Source organism: Zootoca vivipara, chromosome 3 (assembly GCF_965207765.1).
Source record: "Zootoca vivipara chromosome 3, rZooViv2.hap1.1, whole genome shotgun sequence".
Classification (NCBI taxonomy): domain Eukaryota; kingdom Metazoa; phylum Chordata; class Lepidosauria; order Squamata; family Lacertidae; genus Zootoca; species Zootoca vivipara.
Window position 1 is genome coordinate 21197486 of NC_142586.1, and position 21364 is coordinate 21218849.

At 43.6% G+C, this 21364-nt stretch overlaps 1 protein-coding gene across 1 annotated transcript in view; it reads left to right on the forward strand.

The window, feature by feature from the left end:
* CSMD1 (CUB and Sushi multiple domains 1) overlaps positions 1-21364 on the forward strand; it is a 946508-nt gene that overhangs the window by 794155 nt on the left and 130989 nt on the right. Inside the window, exons 32-37 of the mRNA XM_035109950.3 lie at positions 2730-2843; positions 5650-5745; positions 10934-11137; positions 12544-12668; positions 15430-15526; positions 17103-17207. Coding sequence (XP_034965841.3) covers positions 2730-2843; positions 5650-5745; positions 10934-11137; positions 12544-12668; positions 15430-15526; positions 17103-17207 — 741 coding nt within the window. The remainder of the gene's footprint in view (positions 1-2729; positions 2844-5649; positions 5746-10933; positions 11138-12543; positions 12669-15429; positions 15527-17102; positions 17208-21364) is intronic.

The window sequence follows — 21364 nt, forward strand, 5'->3', positions numbered from 1 at the left end:
GAACTGTATTTCAGCTTCCCCAATTTATGGTGGAATTGATGGTTTGGTGTTGAGTTCAAGTAGAACTAACATTTTTCAGTGGAAAATTATTGGCTTTGCCTCAGATGTCTACACTTGGGTGGGAATTTGCCCTCCAACTCATTTGTGCTTGACACCACTGAATTGGGCTAATAAATTGTTCCTATAAGTTCTATATCCATGAGAAATGTTTATTTTAACTGATGTGTGTGTGTATGTGCTTGACATAAATAAAATCCCTCCTTTATAGATATGTTCTGGGGGGGGTGGGGGGTGGGTGGCCAAACTAACAAAAAGAAGTAATCAATTTCGTTGCAATGTAAAAAACCAAAACCAAAACGGAATTCTCTTTTCCCTTGATACTGAGGAGATACAATTTCACAGTAGGTAAATTCAGTTTTGTCAATGAGGGAATTAATTAAATTTGATCAGATAACACATTTCAGTGATTCATTGTCTTATTCAGCTAACTCCACTGTGCATAATGGGAAGCATTGCATTACTCTTTGACTGAGGGTGGATTTTTGGTGACTTTAGACCAGGAATAAAGTATGAGATAATATATCTACAACATTATAGTAAAGTTCCCAACAGATAACACTACACTTTGTTACTGTGTTTTCCTTTCCTGCCTGCTATAGAGGTTACAAACGAGAGATGGATAAAAGACTGGAGCATTGGAGCATTAAAATAAGAAATCACTGAGCATTCAGAATTATTAGGGTCCTGAGATGGCAATTACAATAAAAGCCTATTTGAGTTTTATACAGGAGACATATTTATGACATTAAAGTATGAGTTACAAAGTGCTTTCCCCCACTCACCTTGTGGTCAAATAGACATGTAATTTCTTTGTGTCATAGTGCTGCTGCTGAATTCTCTGACATTTCCCCATCCACAATAGTTTAAAATCTCAGTAAATTTGCTGAGAAACCTAATATTTTAATAGTTAATAAGGAGATAACCATTAGAAGTAATATTTCTACTAAATGAAGATTTAGTATTTATTATTTCTAAAAGGAAATGAATATTTTTACCATTATGTTACAATGAAACAGTATGAACCTTTATAGTAATAGAAAAGGCAGTGCCAATACAGTTGTACCTTGGATCCCAAACGCCTTTGTGATTCGAATGTTTTGTCTCCCTGTTGTGTTCCTGTTGGGGAACGTTCTTTGGAACCTGAACGTCCGATGGGGCTTCTGCAGCTTTCTGCAGCCAATCGGAAGCCGTACCTTGGTTTCCGAAAGTTTTGGAAGTCGAACAGACTTCTGGAATGGATTCCGTTCAGCTTCTGAGGTACCACTGTATTTTGAAACCTAATTTATAGCAAAGAAAAACCATGACACAGGGTAGAACAAGTTCAATTTTGCCTTTGGCTTTTGCTGTTGGGTGCACATGAAGGCTACTTGGTCTTTTGATTAACATAAGTGTACTATCATAAAGACTACATAAACACCAGTCTTTGGGCATGTGGGTCTTTTGCATCTGCTTGGCGTATAGTAATGAGCGGAAGCAGGCTATTCCTCTCTACATTGTTTTGTTGGGAGAACAAAAGGGATCCATTCTGTTCTCTCAAGGTTCTGGTGTGAATCCCAGGCATGCATAATCTGCCCTCTTTGAACCAACTCAGTTTGGAGTATGCAAGGAACAGACCAAGCATGGGCTGTTCTGGGATGGTACCTTACTGGCAAATCATGGCTGTTTACCAATAAGAGAAAGTGGGGAGGTGGTGTGGTGCAAATATAGCACAGGAGTGCCAGATTGGCTTCACTGCCCAGATTCCAGGTGTAATTGATTTTGGAAACATTCCTATAGGTGTGCAACGACTGTGAACAGAAGGAAAGTAATACATTTGACATACCAGCTACACTCCCCCCCCCTGCCCCCTCATTCAGAGATGGTGAAAATCTTGAATGGCAACTTGCCTTTCCCAGAAATTACAACCCAGGCATTCAGTCTTGTTGCCTAGAAGGCAGCAATGCCTATGCTATACTCCCCAGACATGTATTTTTTCCGACAGGAGAAGCGTTGTCATTGCAGTAATCAAATCTGCAGAGACCTTCTATGCTTGGATCCACTGGCTGGAATGAAGGTCTGACCCTTGCCTTGGGATACTCTTTTACATATACTCCATGTCATTACCTCTCCCCAGCAAGAGCCTTGGGCATATTAAAATGTATCTCTCTGCCACCTCTCCCTTTCTTTCAAATTAAAGTCAAACCACAACTCCAGGCACAGTGCAGGCAAGTGCGATACCAGAGCTGGTCTTCAGGCAAATTCCTGCAACGCTTTTAGTACCTTCCCAGAATTATTCTGCTGGCTTCCAACTGAATAAGTGGATACAACAGAAAATGTAACTTCTTTGCATTTATATTTTCATATTCATAGATCTTATTCTAGTTATATGGAGATTTCCATTATCCCAACAGCCAGGTTTTCCACAATGTAATCACTATGTCAGGATACTTCTGTGCACCAAAAGATTTTTAGAATATTGCCTCACTAACAATACTTTCCAAATGTCAGTGCATGGAAGATTGTGGAATTATTGGTACTCACAATGAGAATCAATAATGTACAAACAACAAGTTGCATAGATGGAGCACAGCAAACAATCTTCCTTTTATCCCCAAAGAACTCAAGAAACTTAAGCTAATTTGTAATGTTTTACATTTAATATGCACTTAATTTATTATATTTTTCTCCAGTTGTGTTTGGACAATTTGCCTATTTCCAAACAGCTCTAAACGATGTAGTAGAATTATTTGATGGAGAATATCCACAGGCTAGACTTCTGAGTTCACTTTCTGGATCTCACTCAGGTAAAAATATATTTCCTAAGAAACACTTTGTGAAAATATTCCCATTTTTCATTTGTCTTTAGAGTCATTGTTTCCCCTAGACATTGCTGCCGTTCCTGTCTCTAGTTATTATTTTTCTTTAGTAGATCAGTGTGACATTATACTGCGAAGTTGGTGACCTGATAACCATATAGATTGAATTTAACTATGATGTAATCAGAGCAAATAAAATAAGTTCGGAGTGAGGACAAAGCTTCTTGCATTAGTTACATATCTCATTCCACTTAATCAGGAATCCAGTAGGTAGCTACTTAAAAAAAAAAAAATAGATGTGCGTAATCATTCTCTCTTTTTCTGAAGTTCAGAGGTGAATGCCAGAACTTACGTTCCAAGAACAGAAACATTCACATATGAGAGATATATGAACAGGCATGGAGGAACCTCAAGGTTTTCCAGTATAAAACATATTTAGGGGGATAACAACCTTTCCTAAGTATACTAAATGGGTATGGAATGCTTCCTGACTGTTGGAGGCAGTGGGAGGGGGACAGAAATCTAAGCAGGAGAGAGAGTGGAATATTGAGGAGGAAGGCATATGCCAGTGCTTCTCAACCTTTTTGGGGCCACGGCACACTTGTTCCGTGAAAAAAATCACGAGGCACACCACCATTAAAAAAGTTAAAAAATTTAACTCTGTGCCGCCCTATATTATAATTATGACTGTAAGAAACACTTGCCAAATATTGCTTTCCGTCAGGTCAGTGCTGTGTATTGGCGGCCGCCAGGCTCGTTTGCACTGAGCTTTGGGAAAGAGGAGGAGAAATATTGCTTTCCGGCGGGTCAGTGTTGTTCATTGGCGGCCGCCAGGCACGTGACAATGCAAATCACCCTTCTCGTCGTCGCACGTCACGGCACACCAGCCAGCGTCTCGCGGCACACTAGTGTGCCGCGGAACAGCGGTTGAGAAACGCTGGCATATGCAACTAACTGGAACAGTGAAAATGAACTTTCCACATCGCCAACATTTTGTTGCAAAACTCAGGGCTAAGCCCAAGGTAAGTCATTGTAAGTAAGAAGGAAGCACTGCAAATAAGCAGGTGGATGTTTTCTCCAAGCTGTTAAAAAATGTAATTAAAAAAAAGTGTTTTTGAACATTCTGTAGTTTATTTATGAAAAGCGGTACTTAGTTTCAGCAAAAGTGAGTTGTTTTTTGTATTACGTCTACCAATAAAATAGCACATAAAAACAACCCATCTCAAATGTAAATGTTTCATGTTTATGTGTATAGAACAGGGGTATCAAACTCAAATTCATTGGGGGCCGCATCAGCAGTTTGGTCACCCTCAAAGGGCCGGTTGTGTCTGTAGGACTATGTGTCCACTCTTTATTATCATAAATTATTGTCATTGCATTCAATTATTACTGTTTTTTGTAATAATGTAAGCTCATTCCCGCCCCCACGCGGATCACATTCCTGCGTCGTGGCGCGCATGTGGGAGGGGATGTAAACGAGGGAAATTTGAACAAAAGGTGGGGATCGACGGCTTCCAGGGGGGGGGGGCTCAACTAAACCTTCGGCAGGAAGGAGAAAGCCACTGCTGGGATAAAAAACCTGCAGATGGAAAGAGGGCTTCCCTCTCCCGCCCTGCGCACACCCAAACCCCACTACGCTGCAACCCGCCCCATGCTTTGGAGAGGGGCAGGAACATGCGGTGCAGCGCCAACTCCCTGCTTTGCTTTTGCATCCTCCCTCCTCAGCGCCAGAGTCCCTTCCCCTCGCGCTGAGGGAGGGCAGCGGATTTCCCGAGGAGGAAGGCGGCGGCAGCCCCAGTGGATGTGCATCTTCGCATCAGAGCTGCTCTTCCCCCCCACCCGCGCTGTTGTCGTCTTCGCCGCCGCCTCTCCCTACCGGGACTGCAGGCAGAGGAGGCTTGAAAACCTCCCCCCCCCAAAAAAAATTCCCCTCCCACCTACTCAAACCGCGAGGCGACTCCATCTGGAGCCCTACATCACGAGGGGCTGAGAGGAGGCGGCGGCAGAACGGGAAGAGCAGGAACCCGTGCCGTCGCCGTCGCCTCCCTCCCGGCTGCCCCCCGGGGAGCAGCTCCGCCGGAACTGAGAAGCCAAAGGGCGGCTCGGGGGTGGGGGGCAGAGCAAAAGCCAGGCACCCTCCCGAGTGTCTATGAGGAGAAAACGGGGGAAGAGGGAAGAGAAACCCGGCTCCATCAAGAGAGCGACTGTTGCGCTTCACCTACTTCCCCCTCAGGCTCACTCCGCGTCCCTTTTGCCCGCTCGCGCGCCCACCTCCCGGATGCAGCCGAGGAGAGAAAGGGAAGCGGCGGGCGGCGGCTCCCCAGTGCCGCCTCACTCGCTCTCGGAGACAACAGCAAAGCCCGTCAAATAAAAAATCCAGCGCTGCTCCGTCCCAGCACCAACTTTGCCGGCGGCGCCTGTAGGGCTTTCCTACCTCCTCGGCGGGCTTCCTCCTCCTCCTCCTCCTGCATCTCACTTCTCCGTCTGGCTGCTGTGCCACCGCCTCCCTCAGCCTCATTCGAAATTGAAATTCCCTGGCCAAGGCCGTCAGCGCGGCTCCAGCGCCCCGGCCTCCGCCTGCAGCCCCGCCCCCGGTTTTGACCCTCGGCCAATCACAGGCTCCAGAACTACTGTCAGTGGCTATTGTTGGCGGCGGCTACGCGGGCCACATGACGAGGTCTGGCGGGCCGGATTAGGCCCCCGGGCCTTGTGTTTGACACCCGTGGTATAGAACATAGGCTTCTGTCTCTAGTTATTTTGTTCATGATTTATCTCTGTTCATTTTAACTTGCAGGAGAGACTTTGCCCTTAGCCACATCCAATCAGATTCTCTTGAGGTTTAGTGCCAAGAGTGGAGCATCTGCCAGGGGCTTCCATTTTGTCTATCAAGGTATTGGTCTTTCTTTTTCTTTTTTAACCTTCTTGTATTTTGTGGACTTCATTGCCTTGGCCCTCACTGCCAGAGGAAGAACTCAAACTCCCAGCTCCAGTGCTGCCCAAGACTTTCATGCTTAAATCCGATGGGTACACAAGGTAAATACAGGTTACATAGGAGGCAGAATGCATGGCTAAGACCAATCAAACAAGTAACACCCACACCTTCTTTAGAAGAGCAGGGTGGCTACAGTTGTTGGTGTGGCAATAGCTTGCCTGAGACTAGGCAAGCAAAGGTGGATTCCATCAAGTGGGCTGGCTCTTGGAGGTTTGTCTGTGCTGGTGTCTATGTGTCCGTGGAGATGCAGTCAGGGTTGTCTCAGCATCACTTACCCTCCAGAAGGGAAGGCTCCTCACTGGCAGGAGCAGGCTCTGGAAGCAGGAGGTTATGCTTGTCCAGTGTTGTAGGGACAGGGCATTCTTTTGACAACCTGCTTCACCCCTCCCCAGGATCCATATATCCATCCTCCAGGCCATCTGTACCCCTTCCCAGCATCAGTCACTACTTGGGGGTCTTCATTTCATTTTCCCCATCTTGCTCTGGACCCCTCTTCTGGGTTCTCAAGCTACAGGTCTCTGAATTCTTTCCATTCCTCCTCAGCATCTGATCACCTCCTCTACACCACCTCCACATGGGGTCATGACATATGTATGGTCTCAGTACCACCGTGTGTGTGTGTGTGTGTGTGTGTGTGTGTGTGTGTGTGTGTGAAATAGTCATGGGAAATGCAGCATGTTTTTAAGTGCTTTTCTAATTGATTCATGCCATGTTTTGCAATCTTAGCTATTTTCCTTTAATTCACAGGGTGTGTTATTTGTCATCATGATTGTGTTCAGAGATTAGATTAGGCACATATAGGGTATTGTTTGCTAGTTTGGGGAGGGAGGGAGGGGTGTTTATGTTTATTCATCACTGGCATTAGGATATAGGATTACTCTGTCTAGTGGCATTTGAGAATAAGAAATGCTATTCTCAGCATCTTGGAACGAATCAAGTAAGTAAGCCTGCTTTATTTATCTCTGGAGAACCTTGCAGCTAGTCAAGTTTCCATTTTTGGAAGATGAATGCATTAGGATCCCTAGCTGCTAAAGCTTTAGCCAGGGCCATGTGGCTTGTGGCATTTAATTAGATTTAGTAAATATGCTACCACATATTTGGGGATTTTCAATCTTCTTGTGAAATATAGGAACAGATTTCCCAGGACTGCCTGCCTGCTAATGTTAAGATACCTCTGAGAGCAGCATCCCCATTCCTGAATGAACACTCTAATCTGGCCTGCAAAGTCAATCATTTTATTTATCACCCAGTATTCCAGATTGACCCTATTACGCGTTTGCTTTTCCACTAGGCTGATTTCTATTTTGTTTCATAGCACTAAAGGATGAATAATAATTACTACAGAAAATGCAATTTCTCTCTGATACCATCTAAGAAGACTAACTTGTCAACATTATGGTTTAGAATTAGACTGAGGATTAGGAGGGAGAGGACGCCCATAGCTAGCCTCATTGTATATTCTGATCACAGCTAGTGAAATATTAGATTTCAAGCTTTGGTATAATAGGGCTCCCCCCGCCAAAAAAAATTAATGCCATTTTCTCAACAGATTTCTTTTTGTCTCCAATAATCTGCCTTCCTTTTTGTGATGACTCACATTTCTTTACATTTCATACTTCACAAAAAGCAGGATGATTAGCTGTTACATGAATGAGCGGAACCTCTACAAAAAAATTCCTCAAAAAACTGTGTTGACATTTTATAATGTTAACTAGCCTCACATTTTTCAGTACAATTGGGTTTTAAAGGGAGCCATTTGCTCTCATTTCCATAATTATGCCATGCTGGCTTATTTCCTATAGCTCTCTGAAACATCCAGTGCTAGCCCAAGACATTAGCCCTTGCAAAGCCTATATGGTTTACTCTAGTGAGAAGGAACTCACATCCCACCATTTCAGGGCCTTTGCACAAATGCAGTTTGTTTGTTTGTTCATTTGTTGTATAGTGCCTTGGTTTACAACCATAATCTGTTCCGGAGGTCCGGTTGTAAACCAAAACAGGTTGTAACCCAAGGCGCGCTTTCACCAATGGGGCCTCCAAAAAAAATGGGTTGTAATCCAAAAAAAGGGACACACACTTCTGGGTTTGACGTGGTTGTAATCCAAAATGGTTTTAATCCAAAGTGCTTGCAAACCAAGGTACCACTGTATTTATTAAATTTATATTCTGCCCTTCCCCCCAAAGGAGCCCAGGGCAGCAAACAACAAGCAATAAAGCAATGAAAACTGTTTTGTATTAGTACAGTGGAACCTCGGTTCACGAACACCTGATGCCTTTGCAGAGGCCCGGAGCGCTTTCGGGTAGCCTGGAGCAACTTCGGCTGCGGGACACCGCATAGAAAGGAGCCTTTTCCCGACGCAAGTGCCCTGCGCTGCAGCCACGTCTCTTCAAGGCAGCAGAGAACAGCGCAGGAAACCCGGGGTGGGGGGGGTTCCCTTCGGAAGCTCTTACCTCCCAGCAGCAGCGGCAAAAGGGCTCCCAGCAGCGGCAGCAACAGCAACTGCGGAAGAGGAGGCGGGCGGACGCCCCCGAGCCGCTTCATGGTGGAGACCCCTGCTGCAGCTCCCGCAGCCCCTGCATGACACAGCGGAGGGGACGAGAGAAGCGAGGCTGGGCATTCGTCGTTGCTGCTGCTTCTCTCGACCCTGCACCGACATCTCTCTCCACCCCGCAGGAGTGCGACGGCAAAGGCCCAGTCTCACAACCCCTCCGTGAGGCTGGGCCTTCACTGTCACGCTCCTGCGGGGTGGAGGGAGATGTCAGTGCGGGGTCAAGAGAAGCAGCCGCCGCCGCTCCAACCAGAGCCCGACGCACCGCGAGCCACCCGGCCAGTCGTGGTGCCTGGTGGCGGCGGCGGCCGCTCTGAGGAGGAGGAAGGTCGCCTGGCCGGCACCGCAGAGATAGAGAGGGACGGAGAGCAGCGAACGTCACCACCGTGCAGCGAAACGACTCAGGAGAACTCAACTTCTCGCCGCTCACCAAGCAGGGGAGAGGCTGTGTCATGCAGGGGCTGCTGCTGCTGCTGCTGCTGGGAGCCCTTTTCTACATGCAAGGTAAGAGCTTCCGAAGGGACCCCACCACCCCCTGGGTTTCCCGCACTGTTCTCAGCCGCCTTGAATGAGACGCGGCCACAGCGCAGGGCACTTGCGTCGGGGAAAGGCTCCTTTCTCTTCGCGCAGTTTGCTTTTCTGCGATGCGGCGTCCCGCAGTCGAAGTTTCTCCGGGCTTCCCGAAAGGCGCTCTGGGCCTCTGCAAAGGCATCGGAGTGCTTCCGTGGCTGTGTCCCGAGCCCAGCCCCCAAATTAGGTAAGGAAAATAAATGTTACAGTATTTTTTTTCATCTACAATACTGTCTTAAATATTTTATAGTACAGTACATTGATTATTGCCTTCATTTTATGTATCAACGGTCTTGGTAGACAGTAAAAAGCGTGTTAAATTGCTGCTTTAGGGGGTGTTTTCCATCTTCTGGAATGGATTAATCCACTTTCCATTGCTTTCAATGGGAAAGTTTGCTTCAGTTTAAGTATGCTTCAGTTTATGAACAAGACTTTCGGAACAAATTGTGGTTGTAAACCGAGGTACCATTGTATTTGTATTTTTAAAAATGTATTCGTCATCATTCAAAGAAGTTTTGTAGGTGTCTCAATAGTCTGTTTCAAATGGGTTCCCCGTTTAAATCGGGCAAATCTGTATTTGCTGGACTACATTTCTCATCATTGGTTATGATGGATAGGGTTCATGGGATTTGAAATCTAACAGCATTTGGAGGGTCATATGTTTTACAGTGCTTCTTTAAGAAGCAGTTTGATAATCATTGCTTCTTCTTCAAAATATACATGGAAACATAAGGATTGGAGCTTTGTGGCATTGCTAGTACTTCCTAGGTATTCCACCTGTTATCCTGTGCAGTAATGGGCATAGGCAACACTTGACTAAGAGGATGAGCTTTAGTATCATCCATTTGCTATGTTGATAGACAGATATTAAGAAAAATAAGGGATACATGTCATGTGACAAAGGTATTTGAGAGCAGAAGCAGTAAAGGAGTCTAGAAATGTTGTGAAATGCTGAAAAGCTGCAGAATTATTTAGCATGCTGAGTCACTGTGACTTATCTTGAGGATGACTCATTCTCTGCATAAGTATTGTATCTGCTTGCAGGCAGACTCAGTGTCTCACTCTGTGTCTGTGACTCAGTACCTGCAGTGTGTCTGTGTGAGGTGGAGCCTGTGCTCTTTGAATGCTGTGCTCAATGGAAACTCTGTGTATGCTCTGAAGCTAATTTAATCTTCTGTTCATTATGCTGTTATTTGCAAACAAGTTTATTTTAACTCAGTAAAGCTTTTATGCTTTTACTGAAGAAGACTCTGCATTATTAATTTACGCTGCACATCAACACATCCAGTTTGGACTTGTGTGGGACTTCTACAGGGCTTCTACTGCTAAAAAGCAACTGAATGGGAGAAGGCCTATTATTCTGTATATTATATTTTGCTACCAAATAGTGAGGAGCTGGGATGTAGCCACTCTAGGCATTAAAGGTCAACCATATTGCCAGGGCCTGTGGTGGAAGCATAAGCATGGCATTATTGCAATCGTGTAGTTTGAGCCCAGTTGTGAAGTGTGTGGAGTCCAAAAACCCATACTTAGCACTTAGCAGCAAATGGTGTTCTACACAGAATGCAGCCATACAAAAGCTGAAGTTCAATACCTGTTTGTTTATCCAGCAGTTTATTTTTCTGCCAGCTTCTTTTAGCTGAAATAAAGAATATTTCTTCTCCAAAGCAGTCTGAATCAAATCAGTCACACTACATTCCACCCAAAAGGTGTGTTTCTTGTGGACTTGGTCTGTCGTACTCATCTATTTAAAGGTTAGGTGTCAAAATTAAAGAGTGGCTTGGCTGAATTTTGGTGTGACTGTTGTGGAACAAGTGACTCAAGGAATTCAACCTGATCGGTATAATGATGCTTTTAGCCAACAAATCATATTTCGGTTTCTTTAAGGAAGCCTCTGTTAATGCAAACTAAACTATCTGTAGTTTCTAGGTGATGTTTCTCAGACTACTTTCTTCCTGTCCATGCAGCTGTTCCAAGAACCAGTGATACACAATGCAGCTCCGTGCCAGAGCCAAGATACGGTAGGAGGATTGGCTCTGAATTCTCAGCCGGTTCCGTGGTTCGCTTTGAATGTAGTCCCGGCTATCTTCTGCAAGGCTCCAAAGCCATCCGCTGCCAGTCTGTGCCCAATGCTTTAGCTCAGTGGAACGACACAGTGCCAAGCTGTGTGGGTAAGGCATTATTATATTTAGGTCGTCCGTTTCTAAATCAGAATTCAAGAACACTTACTTGTTTCATCAAGTAGTATTTAACACTTAAATTCTCTCTCCATTGATTAATACTGGTCGTGTCCAATTTAAAAGAGCAATTTGTCATTTCAAAAGTAATTGAGTACCAGCTGGTTGGTAGGCAGTATAGTGTTTCACATAATAACCTATTAGATTAACAAGGTTGACGCATGTTTTGCTGAATATTTATTATCAGTGTGACTGCCTTCTAAAATCATAAGTATAATATGGAGCATAATGTCAGTGTCTAGAAATCACCCTTTTGTTAATTAATTGATCCCCCCCCCAATGAAACATCCTTTATAGCAGATTTATAACTGACACAATTAGAAGTCTGTTGTTACAATGTCATATTTTAGTAACAAGATCCAAAAAAAATTCATCCAAACAATGCACTTAACACTGTGTTTTGTCAGTGAAACTCGCTAATGGAATTGTGTTTACTGTTTTGGATTCTTTTGCATGTATTAAGCATATTTTTTCCCGTTTTTTTCTCTCTCTCAAGACTTGTGCGTTGCAATTATTAATAATTCTGACAGGGACAGTGTGACTTTCGAGAGAATAAAATAAGATCATAGTGATTTGAATCATAATGCCTAATATAATTTTACTTGAGTACATTCAGCTCCTAGTATATTGTCACGGGGCAGAAGAAAGTTCTGGTTTCCACCTTGGACATAACTAATTCCAACACCATGGAGTTTCATCTTTATTTTTATTGAAATTCTCTTTAATCTGGATGTTAAGAAGCATTCATCCTCTCTCTGCTTCATATCCAATATAAGTATAATTAAAATTAATATATCAATGTTGCATGGGCAGACCCGGCAAGCAACCATAGTCCGTCCTGCAGCGTAGATTCAAACCTACCTCTCTTCTGTGGCACAGACCCTATTTCTCTGCCAGTTTCAAAGAAGGGTTTTGTTTTGTTTCTCTCTCTTTTTGTCTGGCTACCTCTCTTACTCTGAAGACTCTGTGGCTGTTTTCCTGCCCCATTCTCTACACCCTTCCCATTCCTCTGTGGTGCTTTTTCCTACTCCGGTCTCATAATGCATTGCTTGTTTTGTGGGGAAATTGGACTGGAATAAGAAAAAGGAAGAAATTCTGGAGTAAAGTCACCTGGATTTAAAATATCATTTCCATGGTTTGGCAGCCATGGTCACTATTAGAGAATTTTTTTTATTGAATGTGCATATTTCTGTGCATTCATATATTTAGAGATACTTCCTTTGAATGTGAAAGTGTGTCTTGCTTTGGTTGAAACGAGGTCTTGTTTCTATTGTTAGTGTTACTTTGCTGTTCCCTGAGCATGACTTTACCTTTGTCGTTATCTCTAATTCTATTTTCAGTGCCGTGCAGTCGAAATTTCACTGAACGGAGGGGTACTATATTGTCTCCAGGCTATCCCGAACCTTATGGTAACAGCTTGAACTGTGTGTGGAAAATCATAGTGACTGAGGGATCAGGTATTCAGGCAAGTCCATATTTTGCCCACAGTGGAATATGAACTACTTCATAATAGTAGAAATGAATTGATTGTTGATTGATCACTCCTCTTCTCAAACCCTAGCCAAATCTAAATAATAATAATAATAATAATAATAATAATAATAATAATAATAATACCGGTAATAATAATCAGCTTGCTTACATGTATTTGTTTGTTTGTTTGTTTGTTTGTTTGTTTGTTTATGGCATGTATATGCCATCCAATCAACTATTTTCCCAGGGTGGTGTAAAACAGTAAAATACAGTTAAAAACAATCAATACAAAAAATATAAAGGAAAACAAATCACAAATGCACAAACAGCATCACGAGGCAACATAGAACCAATTTGCCAATGGTGTAGATCTCTTAAGTTTGGGCAAGTATATAGATCTCCATGTTTCCAGAGTTGGCAGAGTTTCAGTACAGCTTAGGCTCAGGACCGGCCCAAGAAATCTTGCTGCCCATGGCAAAGGGCAAGATGCCACCCGTTAATTCCATGAGCAGAGGCTGACTGGAATCTTCCTTCGGCACTGGCAATGGAATAACACCCTCCGCTGTGCCTGGGAATGGCTGGCTGCTTCAAAGAGTGCATGATAGGCTGTGTAGCATGCAAGTCTCTGATCTCTAGTAGAAGGGAATAAGTAGAAGGGAATAGGTAGGAAAGAGGAATGCCACTGCTGCCTCACGTCAGCACCCACTGCCTGAGTACAGCATCTTTTTCACTTTGTCTAATGGTAAGTCTGGCCTGATCAAGTAACACCCCCTCTCATTTCACCCCACATGGCGCAACAAAGCTAAAATCACTCCTCTCGACCCCACTTATTATGCTTAAAAGAACTAGTTGCAGAATCAGGATTGATGTTGCAGGGCATTGGGCTCGGGGTCCCTTCCAACTTTACAGTTTTGTGATTCTATGATTCTTTGTTCCTTTTATCAAATCATTCATTCATACATAGTTAAATAAAGGAATATCACCATCTGCTGACAGCTAGAGAAACAACTAACGAGGGCATCCAAGTTCATTCAGTTAATTTAACACCAAAGGTCTTTAACTAATTATGATAGAAATGGAATCCAGCTGTGGGGTACTGATTAAAGGTGCATATCAGCTATCTGTGGAGGCAAAAAAAAAAAAGAGGCAGATGGAAGTGCCAATATCCCCTCAACCTCAAGTCAGATCAGGGCCCCCCAAAAGTCTTGTCTTGTTCTGTTTTTTTTTTATTATTATTTAAGAGGGGCATACACTTCAACAACAAGAAAGAAAGAAAGAAAGAGAATTGAATTAAAAAGACATCAAAATCACAGTCTTTATTTTCATTAGGTTTCCCCTTTTAACCAAAATAACCCTTTTCTAAATACAAATTTCGCTGCCCACACAGGCAGCCCTGATCGATCGGAAAAAACTCCACATCTATTAGTACATTCCTTTGTGCATGTAGCCTTTTCACTTCCATTGCAAGGAATGAACTACCCCTCATAATAACTCTGCACAGGCAGGGGTCTGGAGTGGAGTGATTGTGTATAATTCTGCCTTGCAAACATGACTTTCTTGGGATATTGAAAATACCTACCTGTACTGCTGCTTCCATATATCTTGCCTTTTTTTTTTTTTTAGTCTTCCTCATTTTCTATCTTTAAATGCCTTTCTTCCTTGGTAATCATCTGTCATCTGCCGCTCACTTGAATCCAAGCTATTCAGTTTTGTAATGTGCCTTTTTCTGCACTGTGGAAGGTTCTATGTTTCAAGATTCCTTCACATTGAAAATATCCCCATGCTTACAAAAGTAGCAGAAAAGGGAGGAGGCTTCTAGACTAGCTCATATTTTAACATCTAGATTTATAGGTGCAGGGTGTTTAAATTGGGTAACATCCATATATTTTATCCACCATCTGAAGTCTGGTACACTGATTCCTGTGCATCTGCTGCAGTGCAGCTCTGCTATGATAGAGAGCACTATCCTAACCCTTCCACGTTGATGGCTGGGGGCTTTGGATGTCACTTCTGTGTCTCTCTGCCGGCCTCTGGAAGCAGAGAGGAGCACTGCCAATGAAAGGAGGGCACCCTGTTGGCTAGAGTAGGCAGGAAGCACTGAAATGGAGCACTTCGAGAGTGAGGTGAAAGCTTTGGTAACATCATATCCAAAGTCTGGAAGATGCCCCAGGCAGGCACTTCAGTTATGCTTGTCTGGAACTGGCATAGCAAATGCAATAAAGAACTATTTCACCATTCACTGACCTGGCCAGCATGAGCCACCAGGACTTAGGTCTCAGCAGTAGATTTTCCACTCCCATTCCTTCTAGGCCCCACTGAAGATTGGTCTGTCATTTTTTTGGAAACGTGACACTTTAGCAATGAATGCCTTGTTATTCCATGATCAGTTGCCGTTCTTTGATGTCACTTTGCAGTTACTGTACAAATGTGCACAATATTGTGAGGTCAAAATGTGTGTTTAGCTTATGCTACATTTTGTTGTCAATCTCATTGCTGCTTTTTTTGGTCTTTGATGTCAGAACTTCTGAAAAGATATGTAACTATACTGTTTAATCAAAATTGAAAAATTCCTTCAGTACGAAGGTATCTGAAGAAGTGTGCATGCACACGAAAGCTCATACCAAAATAAAAACTTAGTTGGTCTTTAAGGTGCTACTGAATGAATTTTTCAATTTTGTTTCGACTCAGACCAACACTGCTACCTACCTGTAACTATACTGTTTAATGAACACCCGGTGGTGCTTCTTTCACAGATCCAGGTCATAAGCTTTGCCACTGAGCATAACTGGGACTCTCTTGAAATCTATGATGGTGGTGACTTGACAGCACCAAGGCTTGGGAGTTTTTCAGGTATGTAGAAATCTACATTGTGGTCTTATAGTGGCCAAACCATAGGGATGGTGAAGAAATTTGGATAGGTTCGTATTTTTATGTGGAACTCCTAATTCACTCTTCCTAAAAACAATATGCCAGCTGAAATACAGTTTTCCTTCAAAGTTCACACTTGCCTCAAAGTTGCGAGTCAGTTCTCCAGCCATTATTACATCTTGCAAGCGTATACAGGTGAAACTCGGAAAATTAGAATATCGTAGAAAAGTGCATTTATTTCAGTAATGCAACTTATTATTATTATTATTATTATTATTATTATTATTATTATTATTACAAATGCTTTCTTTTGGAAATTCCACAGTAATAAAACAAATAGTTACAATAATACGAAAATAAACATCACTGCTACATTTCATTAATTGCATTACATTTATAATTGACCGACTTAGCAACAAAGAATTACAGTTACAACAAATAAAGACTTGACATATCTTGCTTTGCATGTCATGCATCTATCTATTGGTTTCACCTTTTAAGTTGTGTTACTGAAATAAATCACATTTCAACGATATTCTAATTTTCCGAGTTTCACCTGTATTGCTTGCACAGATGGAACATTTGGGAGTGAAGATCCCCAGGAGCTACCCGAATAAATAATTACACACATGACACAGAATTTAGTTTTAGGTTATTGGCATAATTTTGGCCACAACTTTATTGATTACAGATAGTGAGTGGTTTGTTTAGGCACTGGTTCGACTAGGCTGCACCTGACCTCAGCAGGACGCAGCACTGACAACTGGACCCCACCATATTGTCAGTGCAGGTAAACACCATGGGGGAGCATTGGTACGGGCACGTGACTCAAGCTCATCTCAATATGCTCCCAGGGACTCTTGCGAGGTCTTACCCCTTGAAAGGGGTCGGCAAAAGCATAGTGAGTCCCTGGATTGCTTTAACGGAATACCTGTTGTGCATTGGAGGGGCCAGGTTCTCTGACCTCCCCTCCACACCACCATTTTAACCCTATCCCTAACCCTAACCCTAACCCTTTTAACCAATGCCTAACCGCCAAACCTTACAAAGTTGTGGCGATTTGCTACGTGGCAGGCAAAACCCAAGTGGCACCAGCCAAATGGGGAAATTGCTACCGGGCCCCTGCCCCAAAATCAGACGACCCATGATGGCACAGCAAGGTCAGAGCAAGATCCTAAATATTGGGAAGGGTGGGCGGGTGATCCAGTGCACGAAGCGAAAAGAGGAAGCTCAACGCAACATGCAGCGGTATATAAAGATCCCTTGGTTAATACACAACATTTCCATTGGCCAGATTTGCCCAACAACTGAGGGATCACCAATCGGGTTGTTGTGGCTATCCAATTGCTCCCACCCACACAACAGTGAGGTCAGTCCTGATGTTCTCACTGCAACACATACCCTCTGTGAGGAGGACCCGATTTAAAATAATGTGACGTTGAACCTCACCCTATATGTTTTATTCTCCTTTATATGTTGTGCTTCTTTAAAAGTTCCCGTGTTGCATAGATCTTGTGATAAATGAAAGTATTCATAACCTGTCCCATATTTCTGGTAGGTACTACAGTACCAGCATTGTTGAACAGCACCTCCAATCAACTTTACTTGCACTTCCACTCTGATATTAGTGTGGCAGCTGCTGGTTTTCACCTAGAGTACAAAAGTAAGTTCTTATTATTATTTTTATTGGCATTGTGCCTCTTGTTTGTGTTTGCTAGGTATCATTCATATCATCACATTGTTGCATGACACCCAAAGTGGTGCAAAATTCCAGGGGTTTCAGGTGCTTATCCAGAGTTATGCTTCCTTTGGAATGAGGGTCAGTGGAGACTATGGCGTCTTTATGATATATGGTTTATTTACACACACACACACACACACACACACACACACACACACACACAATCAATCATATTTGATGGAGGGGCTCAAAGCATTAACCCCCCAGAAGGTCTTGCTTCTTCCATAGCCACAGCCTTGGATTGCAGCAGAAATCAGGCATGGCTCTGTCTTCCAGCTGCCCAACCTGCAGCCTTGCTTCTAGCTTCACACACAACTCAACTCTGACCTTTGTCTTTTTAACTGCCAGGCAGTTGAGGGAAGGGAGGCATCCATTAGCTGTCTGGCACAGAGCTTCTTCCTTTGTTACCTTCATGGCCCATACTTGGAGGGCCATTACCTCACCAGGAAGCTAGTGTGGATCTAGGAATTAGAATGGGACTCAGGCATAGAGCCCACCCTCTAACACACATTTTTTCCTACATAAATCCAGAACTGTCTTCACTGTGTTGTCTTTCCGCTGGTTAATAATGTCCAGTTTTATGGCATGGATAAAAGGTTGTTTTATGCTTTTATTCTATCCTTTGTCAATATATGCACATTTGTGTGTGATCTCTGTAGTTGATTTAATGAAAGAGAATCGTAGCAACTGCATGCTTTGTGTAATGGTTTTGTCTGTCCTACCCTTTCAGTCATGGAATCTTGTGTGCAGCACATAGGCTGATCTGGCAGGGTGTACAGTTGTTGCAAAGACTTTGAGATTTGCTGTTTTACAATTATGCATGTTGATAGCGATTTTTATGTTGAACAATAACAACAGGGTCAGCTAGACTTCACATGCCATTGTAGTTTCCATTGCGGGGTATTGTTAACCCCAATGGCTTATATAGAACAGGCATCCCCAAACTCGGCCCTCCAGATGTTTTGGGACTACAACTCCCATCATCCCTAGCTAACAGGACCAGTGGTCAGGGATGATGGGAATCGTAATCCCAAAACATCTGGAGGGCCAAGTTTGTTTAACCAGACAAGGGAAGTTATCAATAAAGGTGTGATCATTGGTATTTTTATTTTAACTTGCAGGCAGTATGTTTAATAACTTGCATCCTAAATTTATTTGGCTTTCCTGGTATACATTTAGCCCCCATGCCAGATTGCTAAAGTCAGGGTCCCTGCCCCCCCCCCATCAGCAGAAGGGCACATAATATTGTGCAAGACAGCTTACAATATATTTTAAAAGAATAAAAAAGTAAGTATAATTGTTACAACATTAACAGGGATCATTAAAGACTTGAAAGCACAGTTGGGATGCTAATTATTATTGCTGGTTCTCTTTCTTCATGTAAGCATGGAGAACGACTTCGTTTTTTGCTGCATCATGTGCTTAGATCAGGAATATATTGTATTTTATGCCAAAAAGGTTATCACTATGTTTTCACTTAGTAAATTACAGCACCATCCTAATCATGCCTACTCAGAGGTAAGCCCTACTGGAGGGCTTACCTCCAGGTAAAAGGACACGGGTGGCGCTGTTGGTTAAACCACAGAGCCTAGGGCTTGCCGATCAGAAGGTCGGCAGTTTGAATCCCCACAACGGGGTGAGCTCCCGTTGCTCGGTCCCAGCTCCTGCACACCTAGCAGTTTGAAAGCACGTCAAAGTGCAAGTAGAAAAGTACCGCTCTGGCGGGAAGGTAAACGGTGATTCTGTGCGCTGCTCTGGTTTCGCCAGAAGCGGCTTTGTCATGCTGGCCACATGACCCAGAAGCTGTACGCCGGCTCCCTCAGCCAGTAAAGCGAGATGAGCGCCGCAACCCCAGAGTTGTCCACGACTGGACCTAACGGTCAGAGGTCCCTTTACCTTTACCTCCAGGTAAATTGGATTAGGATTGTAGCCTAAATAAAACTAAAGTATCTGGTATCTGAAGAAGTGTGCATGCACACGAAAGCTCATACCAAAATAAAAACTTAGTTGGTCTTTAAGGTGCTACTGAAGGATTTTTTTTATAAAACTAAAGTGTGAGACACAGCCCTCCAGTTCTATATCATTTGGATGAGGATTTGGAAATTAAGCCATGGAATTCCTGCTAGGATACCAGGAAGTTGTTAACTGAGATTTGATCACTGGGGAACATTTTGCACACTCTCATTTACATAGTGGCACTCAAATCCTTTTCAAACCTTTTAAAACTACCGGTACTGATGCAAAATAGTGGTGTCCTCTGTGCGTAGCTATGATCAGTGAGTCATTCATATTAGCTAGAGGTAGACATTACAAAGATGACTCTTAAATTTTAAGCATGAATATAGATATTAATTATTAGTCTGATAAATAGCTTGACAGAGATTAGATTCGCCAAACATCTTTACGTTTGCCTATGCAAACATTCTATTACCTTGTAGAAGGGCAATAACAATTTTCTGTGAGACTAGGGCTTATTAGAGTATGTAGATGAAGGCACCAAATAGTTCCTTAATGTTGATATTCATCTCCTTTTAATGAGCAGTCCCAAACAAGCAACTATACCGATAAGCATCAATAGTAATACTTATAATTGGGGTAATCACTTTTCTAAAATGTTAATGTGTGCAAATTTTTGGAAAGGCCAGATTTCCAGCTGATGATAAATATTCAGGACCAGCAATCAGCCACAGGGTATCTTTATTCTGTGGTTCAATTTCCCTATTTATTTCTACTATTTGTATGCAAAGCTTCCTGTAATTTATATGAAAAGAGGTAATTTATTGATGATGCCAAATGAGTTTCTGAAGCTTATTTATACAGAATGTGTTTTGAAAGGCTGCTGGTTTATAACACCTGCAGATGTTACGTCCTGGACAGGATTCTAGTATCAGCAACTTGACTATTGTTCTTACCTGCTATCTGCAAGCTTAGATCAAACCTTCTGACTTTGTGTAACAGTGGTCCATTCCAGTTGAAACATTAAGCCAGGCATCCCCAAACTTCAGCCCTCCAGATGTTTTGGACTACAATTTCCATCATCCTTGACTACTGGTCCTGTTAGCTAGGGATCATGGGAGTTGTAGGCCAAAACATCTGGAGGGCCGCAGTTTGGGGATGCCTGCATTAAGCCATAGCTTAGTGATACGTGAAAGTGCAGGACCTAGACTTCTGCTCTAGGGCAATGGAATTTGCTACCACAGATGGTGGTGATGGCCCATGTATGCTACCTCCATGAACTGAGCTAGCATACTACTGAATGGCAGCTCCACTTCCCGGTGGGGCGGGCTGGCGGTGGACCACATGACCACCCACTCCCCGTTGTTCCACGCCACCCGGGGGGATCCTGGCCACGTCATCCATCGGCTGACCTATCGGCTGGCTGGGGGGCGTGGCCAGGGCCAGTTTAAACAGAGGCATGATCCGAGAGACTTCCTCTTGGTTCGTGTTCTCCTTCTCCCACCCTCCCTCCCTATATGCAGGTTTAATCTTTAATGGCCTTGCTATGGACCTCGGTTGGTCGCCGTTGAGGGGCCTGGTAGGAACTTTTCCACTTGGCAAATTGGCTCAGGCCATTTGGTTTTCGCCTACCTCGTAGCAATTGTCACAACTTTGTAAGGTTTTGCAGTTAGGCATTGGGTGACCTTCTGATGGGGGAGGGGAGGCCTGGCCATCACCTGCCCCTCCATGCTTAGGTGTATTCCATTAAAGGAATCCGGGGGCGTGGATCTCATCCGAAGTCCGGTGCGGGGCTAGGGCCATGCCACAACCCTTCTGGGAACCCAGGGGGGAGCTCGAGTTGGTTTGCATCGACGGGGCTCCTCCTACCAATGGTTTACCCTACCAGACTTCCTGCACAGTGGGCAGGAGTCAGATATAGCCTGGTCTACTCAATGCCTAAGCCAATACCGCTCACATTCTATAACCAATAAAGTTGTGGCCTAAATTTGCCCAATAACATTAACCTTATATCACGTGTCCTGGTGTTTTTATTCCTCCCTGAGGGGGTGGTTGCGGGGTCTCGACACGCAAACCAGTTTCTGGGGAACAATAGAGGAAGAGGACTGCTACCTTTGTGTTCC